Source organism: Chaetodon auriga, chromosome 2 (genome assembly GCF_051107435.1).
Source record: "Chaetodon auriga isolate fChaAug3 chromosome 2, fChaAug3.hap1, whole genome shotgun sequence".
Lineage (NCBI taxonomy): Eukaryota > Metazoa > Chordata > Actinopteri > Chaetodontiformes > Chaetodontidae > Chaetodon > Chaetodon auriga.
The window spans coordinates 11,577,970-11,594,517 of record NC_135075.1 but is presented as its reverse complement, the minus strand read 5'-3'; the positions used below and the strand labels follow the sequence as shown (position 1 = coordinate 11,594,517).

Genomic DNA, 16,548 nt, shown 5'->3' with positions numbered 1-16,548 from the left:
ATAACTTCGACCTTCATGTGTATTCATGTGTACTGCACATGAAACAACATTATTATTAGATTTTTCTTCTGCGATATACCTTGAAATGACAACACAAAGGGCTGAATGAAGGAAAGGGATCATATAAGGAAAGATGACTGCCAGAGAGAACGACGAGCGCGCGGCAGAGCTGACACAAAGTCGATACAGGGATGAATAAAACATTGGTTAGCTGCAGCTTGCGCTAGAGGCTATGCTAGCATCTGACACACCGGCACCTACAGGTCCGCTTTAGCAGCAGGATGCTTCTTTTTTTTCTCTTGACTCTCGTGGCACCTTGGACGATGTAAGCCCACAGCTTTTGACATGAGCATCCTTTTTTTTTTTTCCCCTTTTTTACTGAGACAGAACTTCAAAAACCACAAGTGCAAGTCAATCTCTACTTTCTTCTTCTCTCTCCGTCTCTGGCCCCCTCCATCAATTTTCAAGCGTCGTCTGAGGCTCCAGGCACTTAATTAAGTAGGATGTTGTTGGGGGGCTTGGGTATGTGGTGTGGATGAAGCTTTGACTGTAGGCTGGATGGAGGGGATAGATAAAGAGACAGAAAAGGTGCAGAGGGATCTGGGCATTCCTCTCATGGTTTCCTCTTTTTTTTTTGTTGTTGTTGTTTTGTTTCTCTGTCTCCCGTCTTTTCTTTTGAACCTTACTTTTTTTTTGGAGTCTTTCCATTTCTTTTTTCCTCTCGCATCAACAGCTATGTGACTACCTCGTTTCACTTTGCTCTGTTCCCAATTAAACTTACCTCCTCTGCTTCTCCCTCCACTCTTCCTTCCCTCACATGCCTTTCACTCAAAGACATGGCTCTCTTTCTCATCCTCTCCCTCCATCCGCCATTCTCTAACTCACACCCCATCCATTTTGCCTCCCGCCTCCATCCCTCCCCTCACCCACCTTTCCTCCTAGTTGATTATACATCAGGACTTCTGTAGGCCTCTTCTCCCTCCTATAGTATTCCCCTCTCTCATTATGTGTTATGCATGTGTTTGTGTGTGATCAGCCGCACAAGGCCAGGGCTAAGCAGCCTAATGAACAAACTCCGGCATTGTGTTCAGGCCCTGGGGACATGCTGTAGCTTCTAATGTACAACAGCTCAGAGGAGAGGAGGGGTAAGAAAAATTCACTGACAGGGAGCCAGCTATCTGCTTAAAGGAAAAGCTACAGCAAGAAGTGAAGTAGAGGATGTTTGCTGTGCCTTGTGTGCAGTGAATATTTAAGATCTGTTCAGTGTTTTCCCATCTAGAGCTTTTCTGACTTGTCAACATGTTGCTCTATCCTGCAACACCACTCATATACATACATGCATATAACATATTTTCCACAAAAGGAAGGATTTTAAGACATTAAAAGGGTGATTTTTTTTGTTTGTGTCATCTGAGTCTCTGTTTTCAAAGCCCTGTTTTCCTCACATTCTGCCACATGGCTTTGATTATGTGAGTCATTTCAAGTGTCTCCAGGTTATGAAATGTGTGAGATTTGTCAGCAGTGATCTAACTTAGCACAGCGCAGGGTGGGTTAGTTCCACCCAAGCTTTAACTCATGTTGTATAAGATCCTGCACCCACCCTCCTCCTCTCCTCCTTCTTCTCATTCTCCTTCTCGGTGTTGACGAGATCTGCATCGCTGCCAAATCATGGCATGAATGCTGTAATGACTTCATTTCTTCCAGCACATGCACGCATGCATATCTAGGAAACATCACGCACTGAGTGGACTGTCCTGTCTTATTCTGCTCCAGTAAAGTGAACACATGCGAGCATAGATGCACATTAATCCAACTGCATGTTAAGGATCGTATTTGTCCATTTAATCTATGTAAGGAGCCCTCCAGGGGTGTGAGCCAGCGGACAGGGATGATCTAAACAAGGCTCTGTCAGCTCTGGCCAATATCAGTATCTCAATATCGCACACAGGCAAACACACAGTTCATGAGTTCATTACTCCATTCCATGCATGGACTTAATACACTGGAGTCCATCTTGCTGCCACAACAGTGCAGCACTGTTGTGATGCGAATAGTTTTATTGGGTAGATAATCTTTCGTGAACTTTGCATGAAAGGCTCTCTTGCTCAAGTGTTGTTGTGCAGCATTTATATGTGGTGCAAGGCCAGTGGGAGTGTTGCACAAGCCTGTAACACATGTGAACGGTGCATCACAGCAGAGCTCTTAGGCTGAGTGCGTTGTAGCAAATCTGGCGTGAAATCAAATATGTAACCCACGGCTTGCTCACTTTTTTTTTTTTGTCATTCTTATCAACAAAAAAGTTCTGTTTCATCACTCCTTCTCGTATCTTTCTACTATCTGTGCCTTGTATGCTTGCTCTTTTGACTGTATTGTACTTTGTTCTGTAACTTTCTCCAAAATTAAGTGTCTCTCTCTCTCTTTTTTTTGCGTGTGTCTTTGCAGGACTGCCCTCAGATCCTCCCCTCAACCCAGATCTACATCCCTGTCGGGGTGACGAAGCCGATCACCTTAGCTGCCAAGAACCTGCCCCAGCCGCAGTCAGGACAGAGGAACTACGAGTGTGTCTTCCACATCCAGGGGGAGACCCACAATGTGCCCGCCCTGCGTTTCAACAGCACTTCCATCCAGTGCCAGAAAACAGCGGTAAGTAAGAAGGCACATAACTTAGGAAATTTGGGTAATCTGGTTATGTGAGTGGATGCCGTTAAAGCCCTGTCGATGGTGGTGTGTTCGAGTGTCATTATAGGAAAAAAGAGAGAGAAGGCAAAGTGGATGGATGCCGTTTGAGTGTTTACAGAGATTATTCAGTTCCTGTTTTGTGTATCGAGAGGATTCAGGAAAGATACTGACATGGATGCCATTTTGTCTTGTGCGCTGACAAAATAAAAGCATCTGATATAAATCTCTATAAATCTCAGTTGTGAGTAAAACCAAAAGCCCTGCAGACTGGAGCAGGAAAAGTACTTTGAATTTTGTGTAGGCTAAAAGCATAGTCATTTAGCACTATTAATCTTGTCCTAATCAATGCAAGTAGGTAACTAAATCATGATCCCAGTAAGCACATTGACTCGTTCAGGGTTTAAATTATGGCCTCCTACGACTAATAACCGCTTTGGACGCTCGCATGCTCGTTGTCCTGATAGATCACCATGCATCACCTGGAGTCTGGCTTGGTCACAAGTTAGATAAATGATCCAATACTGATCTTCCCACATTGAGCTGATAGTTAGCAAATAGATATTGAGTTCACAGAGACATGATCTGAATTGAGACACACTTGAAGCAATAAGTATTCTTAGAAGGTAATAATGTTTTTTTCTCCAGATAGTCTTTGTACTGGTTGGAATCATCACAGATGGTTTATGTGGTACATCGTTTCCAGCATTTGTCGAGCGTGAAGCTGCAGTGGTCAGCCATCATAGTTTTGTTATGTGCGTCTGTGATATTTTTATGTGTTTGTGGCCGTGGCTGGTAGGGATGAGTGGTGTGTGCTAGATTAAAGTGTTCTCACGGATGTTTTTTGCAAAAGTTTTCTAATAAGAATTTGTTTGTGTGTGTGTGTGTTTGTGTGTGTTTGTGTGTGTGTGTGTGTTAGAGGATTTACAGGTAGGAGTTTGTACATGTGGGTCCATACCTGTCCTCTGTGTTGAAATGTGGTTGTGTGTGTGTGTGTGTGTGTGTGTGTGTGTGTGTGTGTGTGTGTGTGTGTGTTTGTGAGGCTTCAAACTAGCGTGACAGATAAGAGGTAGCTAGCGTCGCGCTTCACTGAGGCTGAAAATGTGAAGAGGAAGTCTGTCTCTGAACCTAGTTGGGAGCGGATTGATCATGTTTACACCTCGACTCTATACCTCTCTCTCTCTCCCTCTCTCTCCCCCTTCCTCAGTCTGGCTGTAGAGCTCATCTTTCTCTCTGCCTCCTTCCCTCCGTCTGTCAGACTTTCTTCTTCCAGCCATTCCCCACTTTCCTCACTGCATGTTCGTCGTCTCTCATGCTCCCACTTCTGCTGCTCGCCTGTCCCTGTCTATTTCTATCTCAACATGTAATGCGATTCAACAAAGCTGAGGTGAGATGAGAGCGAGTGCTGTTAATTTTGTTTTAGATGAGGCTGTTGCAGCTGTCACCATAACATGTTTCACACGGAGGGAAATCATTTGCAGGTTAATATAAAGCAGAAACGTCAAGAAGTCGTCATGTCTAGTTAATAAGTTTTAGCAGCTTAAAGATCTCAACCACCTGTCTATATGCTGCACTGTGACTCACAGTCAAATGTGTAGATATTAGCAGCTACACACATACCACACACACCAAGAGCAGTCTAAATTTAGCTGTATAGCTTGCTGGGTAGCCGCTGTGACAGCTAGTGCAGCATTTGATTCTGTCCGTATTGACGAGCAGTCTTCAGGTGCTGGCACACGCTAGCAAGTTGTTGTGAAGGCAGGCCTAATTAGCCAGCGATAGGGTTGTCTCTCCACAGAGATGTCTGTTTATTGACTGTTTATTGTAGCTGCAAGGCCAGTGCTAATCAGCAGCAAAGCCCGGCCCCAGCCAAAAGCCAGATTTCTCCATTTGATGTCCACACAGCAGACATGCTAGCAGCAATTAGCCCTGGGCTGTCAGCGCTTAGCCCTTGTTAGCAATTAGCTGTGCCAACTTGACTGCACCGTTAGATATTGATGCGGTGTGTGCATCAAGTCTACATGAGGCCGTTGTGGGAGTCAGCGGATGAAAAAAAGATGCCAGCTGCATGAACTTGCCATTAAGGCATAATTCATCCAGGCCTGAGCTTATGAGTGTAATTATGTGTCATGAATTATTAGGATGAGATATAGCTGTGGAGCAGTATTTCAAAAGAATGAGGCTCTTAAATATTAGTTTATCCATTTATAGACCTTCATATCTCTACTTTTTATGCACGCGCCTCCATGTTTGTTCCTACTTTGACAGTGTTCAGCACCAACTTAATGAATCATGTATGACTCTGCAGTAGAAATAGACTTCATCTGTTATGCTGCAAACACACTGCTGCCTTGGATTATGGGCACACAGCTATGGGGATAGGGGTTAATCAGTGTCTGTGCGTGTGTGCACATGTGCATCCTTCAGTATGCCTAAGGCTATGGATCCCAGGATAGCCGTGTGTTTGGGTGTGCAGTTTCATTATACCACTGCAAGAGGAGCATCGGAGGGGGGAGAGGGGCTTGCTAATCAATAGGATAAACACAGGGGTGCTAATCCACAGTTTAGCCTTGTGTTTGAGATACACGTAAGTGTTTACTGACATACGCTCACTCACTCGTTGTAGGAAAGATGAGGACAAGGGCAGAGACGAGAGTGCTGTGGCGAGAATTCCTCTGAAGTGATAAAGGAGTGGGAAAGAGAGAGGATGAAATACCTGGAGGTGACTGGGATATAGAACAGTGTGAGAGGAAAGAAGGATGAGAAAAAACAACAGGAAGAGAGGTAATACTAGATAACAGCGGAAAGGCAACAAATGGATATGAGAGCAGGCAAGGTAGACTAGGAAAATCGGAGCGTAGTAGACAATTTCAGGTGAGATGAATGGAGAAAAGTGAGAGGGAGAGTGATACTGAACAGACCAGAGTGGGGAGGAAAAAGAGAGTGTTAGGGAGAAAATCAGCTCCAAAGTCTCTCCTGAGGCTAAAACCCATTCTCCTCTCTTTCATACAATATCATCACACTATCCAAAAGAAGATAACCATCCACGGGTCATACAGGATATCCACTGTCGGATCATGTTTAAACTCTAGTTTCCCATACTTCACTCCTTTTACAGTGGCCGTCATAACTCAATACTCTTCCATAGTATCCCCTAACCGGAGGCTGTCAATAATCTACTGTATATGTGACTCACATGATATATGATAGCATAGCATCAGCTCTATACTAACCTTGTTGGGTATTGACTATCTATATCTGCTTATGGGGGGAAAATATTGGTGCTATGGTATCCCTGTATAAGGTTACCAGACACACCATCTGATCCCAAAGGGGAAATAGCAAGCAAAGCATAAGACATGAGAAAGAATGCAGTGTTGGAAAGAGGTTGGATTTTGCAAGCAGAGACATGAAACACACAATGCTCAAGACTTTGAAGAAGCATGCATTCGGGATCAGGGTTTTAAATTTGCTCAAAGCTCTGCATTTCTGCTGTGTTGAACTTTGAAATGGTTTTTATTGTGAAAAATATGGTTCGTCACACACTGTCCCTCTCTCACTTTTGAAGTAGGGTAGTGAGCCAGATCTCATTCAGTATTTTTGGAACCTGTGAAAGTTGATGAAAAGGCAGATTGTCCAAGGTCCTATAGCAAGTTAATTGGAGAAAAACGCTGATCATTTTGTCAAGAAAAAAAAAAAAAGACTCCTCTCCATAATTCTTAGTGCCAAACAAGCCCACATTACCACTGACACATACGGAGCCATCCGCCAGGCCTTATGGTAGCAGTTAACTCCGGTCAGCAGCAACCAAAACAACAAGCTGGTGTCTGCATTGGTTCCATCCGGTATTCTGACCCGACCCAGGCAGCGTCTTAGTGTGTGTGGCCCAATCAGAGGCTGAGGTGAGGGTGCAGGGGCCAATAAGACGCTGAGCTGTGGGCTGGGAAGTTGTGCTCAGAGCACCAGAGGGGTCATGGGAGCGAATAAACACATGTACACACAATGCTTGCACACACAAATGACCGTGCTCTGGGGGTCGGTGAGGCTGATGGAGCACAGCTGGGGATCGTTTGAAGGCCGAGGCTGAGAGAGGAGAATTGAACTGAGACTTTTCCTTTCTCTCTGCCTTTATCTCCCCTCCGTCTTCGCTTTTTGCCCATTTGTACTCCAGTGTCTCCATTTTCCTCCTCTCTCTCCCTCTTTATCCCTCTTTCTTGTTAGTCCCTGGAGGGCAGGAATGAGAGGAGAGATAATATCAGCGCGGGCCTTACACCATTACCTTCCGTCTGATAAACCACTCGGCCACTCCATCACCGTCTTTCTCTCACTCCTTCACCAGTGAGGGCGGAAAAAGGTGGACATGAGGGCAGGAGGAGAAAATCTAGTTTGGGATAGGGTGTGTGTCTGTGTGTTATTCTTCTGTGTGTGGAGAGAGCAGCTGTTTGTTAAAGGAGAAATGAGAAGTATCAGGGGTCCTGATGGCATCCAATTAAGGCAGATAAAATGATGATGAATTGCAGTCGGGCAGCAGAGACGGACGCTCCTGTGTGTGTGAGCTCATGCAGACACACATACAAAAACACATACAGGAAGGAGCAGCAGAAGGAGAAAGCAGGTATACAGAATTGAGAAGGAGAAGAGAGACGGAGAGCAGGGTGAGGAGAGAGGAAAGAAAGGAGAGGAATTTTAGAGGCGGAGGTAGCAGGAGAATGAGAGGGGCAACAAGAGAGGAGGAGGAGGAGGAGGGAACAGAGGAAGACTGCAATGAGACCGTACAGAGTTTGGAGAAGAGAGAGGACAAATGATCTGCTCTCTTTCCGATGGGAAATGAGAGAAGGATGCCAGACAAGAAAGATGGATGGATAGATGAATGGACAGATAGATGGAGCAAATAGAGGTCTAGAGAAGAGGCCAAACATGTCTGCAGGGACAACAGTTAACACAAGCCACACTGGTCTGATAGTGTCACACCTCTGCATGACGTGTGTGTGTGTGTGTGTGTGTGTGTGTGTGTGTGTGTGTGTGTGTGTGTGTGTGTGTGTGTGTGTGTGTGTGTGTGTGTGTGACTGAGAGAAGGAGACATGAAGCATGGTGCTAATGCAAACTTCAGCCTGACTTTTTGAAGACTTTCTGGAGTTAGTGGGATTTATTAAAAGATGCCACAGACTGTAAAACTAAAAATCAACTGGAAAAAATCATTTCATTTTAAATAAATCATTACACATGAAAATACACACACACACACACACACACACACACACACAATGCTATATGTGGCAGAGACGAGGCTAATGAGGGCCTTGGCGCTGGTTGGTGGAGGGTAGATGCAGCGGAGCATGGTACAGCCCTGGTCTGGCATGGCCTGGCACAGCTTAATGAGATATAAACACTAGACCTGCCACTGCAGTCAGCCACAGCACACACTGACACTGTTTTAATTGGCTCGCAGGCGCTCTGTCTGTGCGTGTGCGTGTGTGTTCAGTGTGCGGGCAGATTGAAAGTGCTTGGGAAACTCACTGGAATTTATTTTGGGGAGCTGCAGATTGAAGACCATTCGTTTCATTACTTTGTTGTTGTGTGTGTGAATTAGCTGACGCGTGCTGTAGGGGAGATTGGGAGAATTCAATGAGGTTTCTTGTTTTGAGCATTTGTGCAGACTCACACACAAATATACACATTTATTAGGTCTGCTCATGTGCACGCTGAGCTCTCTCCGATCCGTCTCCCTGTGAAGCGATGCAGTGAGGGAAGGAAGAGAGAGAATGCGGCTCATATGTCCTCCATCTCTCCTAGTCATCCACCTGTCTCCATCTCTACCTCCTCCTCCTCTCCAGCCTCCTCCTTCCTCTTCATCTCCGTCCCGTCATTGGCTTGCTGCCCCTCCTCCTCTCTTGACAGGTGAAGAGCAGAGCTCCCACGCTCCCGTCCTGGATAAATAAGAATTAATTGCGGCTCGGCTATCAGCATATGCCAGCTTCTCCACCCCGTCCTCCACCTCACTTTCATCATCTATTTCTCATTTCTGTCTCTCTCCTTGTATCTCTGCAATCTGTAACCTTTACTCTGAATCTTCTTTCCCTCATAAGCGTGCTCCACCCTTCAGTGTGTTCCGTTCTGTGCGGTGGATTGATGGGCGAGAGACAGCAAAAGTGATTGTTGGAGCAAGATTCTCCTGCTATTAGCCTGATGAGAAGAGAGGAGGGGAGAGAAGACGGTTAAACCAGAGGGAAGACCTCTGCCTGCCTCCATGTCTGCCTGTACGACTGCGTATTTCACATCCGTACAGGAGCCGCACACAGTCTGTTTGCATGATAACCTGCAGCCTTTTCATCTGAATTAGTATCTGGTATGTTACCGTAGAGATCATTGATAACAATGATTGAACCGAGCTCCATTTCCATATAATTTCCATATAATATTCCACAAGGGACCTAACACTTGGTGGTGTAATTGAACGAATGAGAATATTTATTGCCCCAAACAAATTGATTTGTACAGAATAAAACACAAACACATGGCATTAAGAGGAGATTCATAAATAATAAGAATAAGAATGCATTTATTTGCATAGCGTTTTTCAAACACGAGTTATAAAGCACTTTATATCCTATTTTTTTTTTTTAAAAAAAGACAATAAGCAATAGCTGCTCATCGTCACAACCAAGACACGCTTCATCACACCGTGCCAGGAGTCTTTGTCCCTCATTAACTTTGGTTGGTCCTTAGTTTCATGTTGTGTGTCTCTCCCAATAACGTCCAAGTATTTAAGCGGTCTTCAACCTCTATTGGGGCATGGAAGTCTCCGAAATCTAACATTCGATATGAACTGCTGTTCAGCTGGTCATAAATAACAGTTAATAAAACTGAAAAGCAAATTAAAGTAGCAGAGATTAAAATAAGGTAATAATAATGGTGCAAGGAGTCCGTGTGAATAGTTCATTTGGCTGGAATCCCATTTAGTAATGACTTGAACTTGACAGGATCTCTGTGAAATTAATCAGACAGCGTGTCTTATACCAGTGATGGGTCCTCTGGCACATAGGATGTGTCACACATTTAATAAGAAATAAGACATAGTCCAGTCTCATCTTAGTTTGCATTTCAATCAGTGACAATCTTTAAGTTTATTCTTGTTTGCGTGTGTGTCCTGTGGCTATTTCTCAGATGGTGAGGTACTGCAGTCATGTGTTTGAATACATGTAAGTGTTGGTGGCTTGCAAGAAGCGATGGGAGTTTGTGTAGAGGGGAGAATGGCCACCAGAAAGAATGGCACGAGTTGACAGAGGGGAAAAAGCGTGAGGATATTGAAAATACGGACGTTTCTGCAAACGACCAGAAATCAGCCTTTTGTCCGGGGAGAAGTCTAGTAAGCTTACACTAGCTTAAAGCGTAGGCTGGAAAATAAGAAACACTGGCTATGGCAGCATTATTTTTCCCTCAAGCCAGCACTTTTCTCCCCCCTCCCCTCTCTCTTTTTCTTTCCATCAGTGAAGAAAGTATGTGTACGTGAGCGCGTATGCACACATGCGTTTGTTTGTGAGTATGCGCGTGTAAGAGATAAGCTGGGTAACTAGGTCCAGCCATGCCCTCCAATCCTGTTAGCATTAGCGATTAGCTCTGGCTAACAGACCCCTATTATGAGCTGAGGCTGATTCCACGCCGCCTGACCCCGCGCGTACAGTACATGCACACATACACACACGCTAAGCTATAGGAGGGATTACCACTTGATCCTTGATTAGGAAGCCATATCTGCCTGGTAGTTGCGTGTGTGTATGTGTGTGTTTAAAAGGTTATGTTGTTGTGTTTATATCTATACGTTGGCATACACTGCTTGCTGCGCCTTATCTAGACTGGTAAAACATTTCTCATGGCCCAGCACACAGTGTGTGTCCTCTGCTTTTCTTTAGCACCGTCCCAGTGTGACTTCAGTTGACTGTACATCACATACTTTAAATGCAGATTGAAAGATGTGTTGTGTGCGGTCATACTTTTTGATAACTGTCATCGTCACCTTGAGAAAGCTATGGAGAGACTAAACCGCTCTGTCCCATGTATGGGCTTGCCCTGGGCTACTTTGATATTTTTAGCCATCCAGCTTGCGCACACCTTCAAAATGACTAATTATCAGGCTGTGACCCTCACAGAAGGTACCCGATGTTACTTCATAGCTGCCTTCCTTCACCCCTCCTTCTCCATCATCTATCCTTGCCTCCCCTCCTTCAGTTTTCGGCGACAGAGGTCCAGCTGTAGTGTTTGCATCGGCACTTTTCTGCCAAGAGAATCTTGTGGGGAAAGGTCTGTCCCCCTCCCTGCTTTTACCTGTTCATTCTCTCCATCCATCAGATTTTTTTTACCTTTTTCACACCTTTTTTCATGATTTATCTGGTATCTATCTATTTCTCTCTATAGTGTCCCAATGTATACGTACCTGTAGTGTCACTGTCAGCCCCATTTTTTGCTTTCCACTCACCTTCAATTTTTTGGGGGGGTCCATCACGCACATATTCAGGACTATATCAGGTTTTGGGACTAAATCATTGTCCCACATCCTCTATAAACCTATATACATAACCTCTGTCTATGTAGAGATTTTGTTTCTTTATATACATCTCTTTCCCCTTTGCACATGCAAATCGTGGCCCTTTGAGAATACCCTGCTTAATGTTTGCATTTTACATATTGGAATCTGCTGTGCAGTGAATAAACCATGTGCAAAGTGCATGTGTGTATTCCCTGAACTGTGTATTGTGCACCAATGCTGGTTCAGTATGAAAGTTTAATAAGCCTTTGGTGCAATGAGAGGAGATGAGCTTTGGATCATAACCTAACCTTTCCTATGCCGCCTCCACCCTCTGCTGCCCATTAAACACACATACACGCACATACACACTTCACCCTAACTAAATATTCATGTTTGTTGTTGAGTGAAGGTACGTGCACAAGCAGATCCCAGTATCCCCTCCCTGAACATACACCTCCCTATGAGGATGTCTGAGGCAGTGTTATTGTTTTATCTGTCAGCAGTATCACCTCCACACCTCTAGTGTGTGTGTGTGTGTGTGTGTGTGTGTGTGTGTGTGTGTGTGTGTGTGTGTGTGTGGTGCAGGTTTTTTGGGAGAAGGCTTGTCAGCGGGTATAGCAGGGTTAAGAGGTCCGCATACATCTATCATCTACAGTATTTCTCTATCAGCGGAATTGGCCCGCTCAAGTGATTCAGAGAGGGATCAGGCCATGCTCTGATTGGCCGGTCAGCAGAGAAGCGGAGAATGGAAGTGGAAGGAGGCTTGACCCTGTGTCCTTCACAGTAGCCCGTCTTCACTGCTGAGAGTATATAACTGCAGCAAGAAGAGACATAGTTAATGACACAGAAATAAAGAAATATATAAGCTGTATCTATATTTAGATATTTGGCAGTGAATTACATGAAGAACATTGTGCTTAAGATTCTGTTGGATCTCACATGTCTCTGAAATGATGGCTGCACTGTGACTGGAAGCTGAAAAATGGGAGGTTTGAGACAGGATTGGTCTGTGGAGAAACACCCAATGATACTAACAAGTATTATGACAAACAGTGTTGATTTTAACGGTGAATGATGTAGAAGTACAAGGCAAAGGTGTATAACTAATGATTGCTTTCTACTAGCCAAGAGCGATGAGCGATGCCTGGCAGGTACAGAAAAATGTAACCTAAGCTAAGCTGAGGTTGGCCAGCTGGCTGTGGCTTGGCTGCTCAGCGTGGGTCTGGCTTTGAGTGCAGCGGGTGTGATTTGCAAACACCAAGTTAGTTGTAATCATGGAGCCAATGGCGAAAATAAAATACAGCAGCGTTACAGATAGTAACATTATTGTAAATATGATTGCAATTTGTTTTCCAGCAGTCAGTGCAGAGCAGTGTGTCACTCTATCACCCGACGCCCACAGGATGATTCCTGCTTGCACCTATGAAGTGCGAGCATGAGCAACAGGATGCTGAGTGCAGTTTACTGAACGACCACCGGTGTCATTAATAACGAGGATTTGAAAGTGACACATTGAAGCTTTGGAGCTTTATCGTTGGTGTTGCTGACAAGTGGATGAATGTGTGAGGCCGACCTGTTCTCTAGTGTTCAAGTGCTCCAATGGCAAAGCGAGCTTGATTGTCAAGAGAATAGCTGCTAAACGTCTTCGTTGGCTTTAACAATTGCCAAATATGAAGCTGCCCTTTGCTATGTAACATCCCATCACTCTCTTTCTCTCACTCGTTTACCATCTGTATCCTGCTTTCTTCTTTCACTCTCTGTTTCATCTCATCTGTTTTTCCTCCCCTCGCTTTCTCTCCTTCTCTCTCTCTCTCTCTCTACATCCACATGTTTTCAGTGCAGTGTCCCTTTACGTCTCCTTTTCTTCTCTCTTGTCTTGCGTGCAAATACACACTCATAGACACTCATATGTTCTCTCCATCTCTGCTCGGCAAAGCGGTGCTCTTGTTCCCATGCAGACTGGGTGGTCTCCTGGGGGAGAGGGAAGGAGGGAGGGAAGGATTGAAGAAGTTCATACACTTGGACTTCAGTGGAGAGAAAAAAATAGCTGACATTCAGAAGGTGTTATTGTGTGAGCGCCTTATCTTCCTGTGTTTTCATGTGTTTGTGTTTATCATGTTTTATTTCCTGTATAGACTATGCAATCAGTCTTTGATGCATTCGCTGGCATCCGTCTCTTGGAAACTGTCCCATGTGCAGAATGCATATTTATAGTACAGTGCGCACACGTGTTTCTCTTGACATGTTTGGTATATGCAATAAAGGAATCTGCTCCATATTTCCTTGTTTGACTGTGGGCGTTCTCAGGGATGGAGGTAGGGGAGAGAAAGCCGGACTTAGAGTGATGGGGAGGAGGTTTGTAAAGAGGTAGAGGGAGGGGGTAGAAAGGAGGATTGCGAGAGCGGGTGAGGCAGAGGAATGTGTGAAAAGACCAAGGCAGACATGTCAGGGAACAAATTGAAAATGCCAATTTCACTTTAGCCCCCACCAGCTCAGGCGCTTAGAGGCCAGCCCCAGCCTCTTATTCCATGAGTAAATGAATGGTGTCCACAGAATAACACACAATCACCTCTCTCTATCCATCTCGCCCTCGCTATTTCTCCTTCACCCTCGCTGCCACATCGTCCTCTCTCCACCTCTTTTTCCTTTCCACTTTCTCATCCTTCTTTTCACCATCTTTTCATTGTTTTGCGGCCTGCGCTCCGCTTACTCCACCTCTGTCTTTCCAACCGATCAGCCATTTCAAACATTTTCCACCTTTTTAACCATCACTTGTCACATTTCTCCCCTTTTCCTTTCTGCACTTCTTCTGCACTCTATCCAGTGATATTGTCACTTTTCAGATTGTCCTTTTCTTGCCACCTTCCCCTTTCTATACGACTGCAGTAACTTCAGCGTACATGCCGTGTTGTTTGTCTGTCCAGGTTCTCGCAAAACTTGTAATATGTCAGCATTTCTTCCCTCCTCCTGTTCAACTCTCCTGAGGTGCAAATAGTCTTTGCAACTTGCCAGAGCCCAAGGTGGTGCGTTCAAATGCCGTGTTTTGTCTAACGAAAAGTCCCAAACCCCATTTTCAGTTTACTAATATCATGTTTATGTCAAAAAGAAGCAGCAAAAATACCCATTTGAGAGTTTTTCACTGTTTTTGGCTTGAAAAATGACTTTAATGTTCATTAACAAAATAGTTCCAATTATACTTCTGTTGCACAACTAATTGATTAATGTGTGTATGCATGTATAAATATTTAGTTTAGTTTCAGCTGTTCATGGCCACTAAATAAATCAGAGCACCAAATTTGCCTGAAAACACAATTTCAAAAGACTGTCCCCTTAAGATAAACTGTAAGAGCAAAGTAGTGGTTCTGAGATACACGGAGACATCTCCCTTTGTTTGGATATCAGCATCTCTGCCTCCAGGGCCCGCTGAATGTAAATCATCCGATCGCATAAAGTGAAGAATGAATTAATCAGCCATTCACACATTGTGACATTGCTGTGTCCTCTCATTTTCTTATCTTGTCTATGCCCCCCCCCCCCCCCCCCCCCATACGTTCAAATTCACTATTATTACAGATGTCAAGATAAATCTCACAGTACTACGTTGGAGTGGGTAATATCACATGGTGGTGAAGTTGTAGCTAGATTCAATCTGTGAGGGCCCCGTAGCCTCAGGCCTGCGGCTTTCACATTGGATTTTATCACCACTTCACTAGAGGAGAATAGTCCTGCAATCTCTCACCCCGAGGCCGTTGAAGATAGTGACCATACCAGTGGTAGTGAGAGTGACTGGACGCCCTTTGACTGACAGAGGCATTAGGTTAACACGGTCTATCTGCAGTCTTACCAGCCATCACCCCCGCATCGCTGCAGCAGCCGCCTCGAAGCACGGAGCAGGCGATCTCTCGCTATCTGGCATCTGTTATATGTTGTATCAAAGACAATTAATGAATGGAGTAGTTAATAATGCAAAGTGTGTCTCAGATTGGGGAGTCGGGGGGCTTCTTGATGAATGAGTATTTTCAGATGGTTGTGTGTTTGCCTCAGTGTTTGGCTGCTTTGTAAATGTGAGGGGGGCGAGTGAGGAGGCGGTGTAACTTCTAAAGCTGCATTTTATTTGCCGGTGATAATCGTCGTTGATAATTTATTTGTTCGGAGGTTGTGAGGGGTCTCGCAGGAGCTTTCTCTCCGATATTTCTTCAGTTAACACACCGCCATCACACCGCCACTTTTGAAGCTTGTTGTCTCATTTAAAGCGATTCCATAAAACTGATTATGCCGCCGACGAGTCAATTACATTTCAACTCTTATTAGTTCAGGATGCAAAAATGAAATTAGATGAGAATATCATTGTTGGAGATGTATTACACTTTTCATTCATCACTGGAATGGAATGAGTCATACAGTGATGGGGATTCCAATCTCTTAATCAACTCTGTGCTCTGCCAGGCAGCGGCGGATGTGCCGCGTGTTAAAATCACAATATAGCCCATCTTTCATCATTCATTTTTATGGCCCTTCAACTGTGTGAGCACTGCAGGGTATGACATTACTACCAGCCACTAGCTGAACTGAGTGTGCTCGTGGTATTGGCAGATTTTTCTCCCCTTTTACTAATTTAACGTTTTGTTAAAAGACTGAGATTACCTTATAATGTTACAGGTGTAAGAGCAATATTGTTTTAGGCAGCGATGCATGAGCACTAATGCTAATCTTGATGTTGTTTGTTTTGTATTACAGTATACCTATGAGGGCAATGACATCAGCGACCTGCCCGTGGATTTGTCTGTGGTTTGGAACGGGATGTTTGTCATCGACAACCCCTACAACATCAAAGGTGAGCTCATGTGGTATCGTACATTCTCGACCCTTATTCGTCTGAGCTGTTCAGTCGGCACGAGCAAATTCTATTGGTCTCACAAAGACTGGGCAGGAGGAGAGCGTGAGTGCTCAAATGCTTCAAAGCCTGCACTCACACCAGTTTTAGAGAGCTCACAGATTGTACATTAGGTCATTTATATTCATTAATGCTTATGTAGACTAAAGCTTGGTTTAGGCTTCTGCGTCGCGGCGACGCCGTACCTACGCCGTCGACGCAGACCCCTACGCGGACCCTACGCCGTAGCCTGACGCGCGCCTCCAAAAAATCCTGACTACGCGTCGCGTCGACGCGTAGTGACGTGAACGTCGAGGACTGTGATTGGTCCGTTCAGAACGTAATTTTCGGTTCAGTCGCAGCCCTATGGTCGCAGCACAACAACACCGCCATTTTCAAAGTTTCTGTGGTGAGAGCTACAAGAAAAACTGGACCAAGCCGAAGAAAGAATTATCGAGGAGGTACGCAAGTACGA

The 16,548-nt window shown here is 44.7% G+C and overlaps 1 protein-coding gene across 4 annotated transcripts in view; it reads left to right on the top strand.

Moving 5' to 3' along the window:
• Positions 1–16,548, top strand: part of plxna1b (plexin A1b) — a 182,297-nt gene that overhangs the window by 123,604 nt on the left and 42,145 nt on the right. For all 4 annotated transcript variants that reach the window (XM_076754236.1, XM_076754219.1, XM_076754227.1 and 1 more), the window contains exons 10-11: positions 2,443–2,643; positions 15,938–16,034. In XM_076754236.1, the coding sequence (XP_076610351.1) occupies positions 2,443–2,643; positions 15,938–16,034 (298 nt within the window). The remainder of the gene's footprint in view (positions 1–2,442; positions 2,644–15,937; positions 16,035–16,548) is intronic.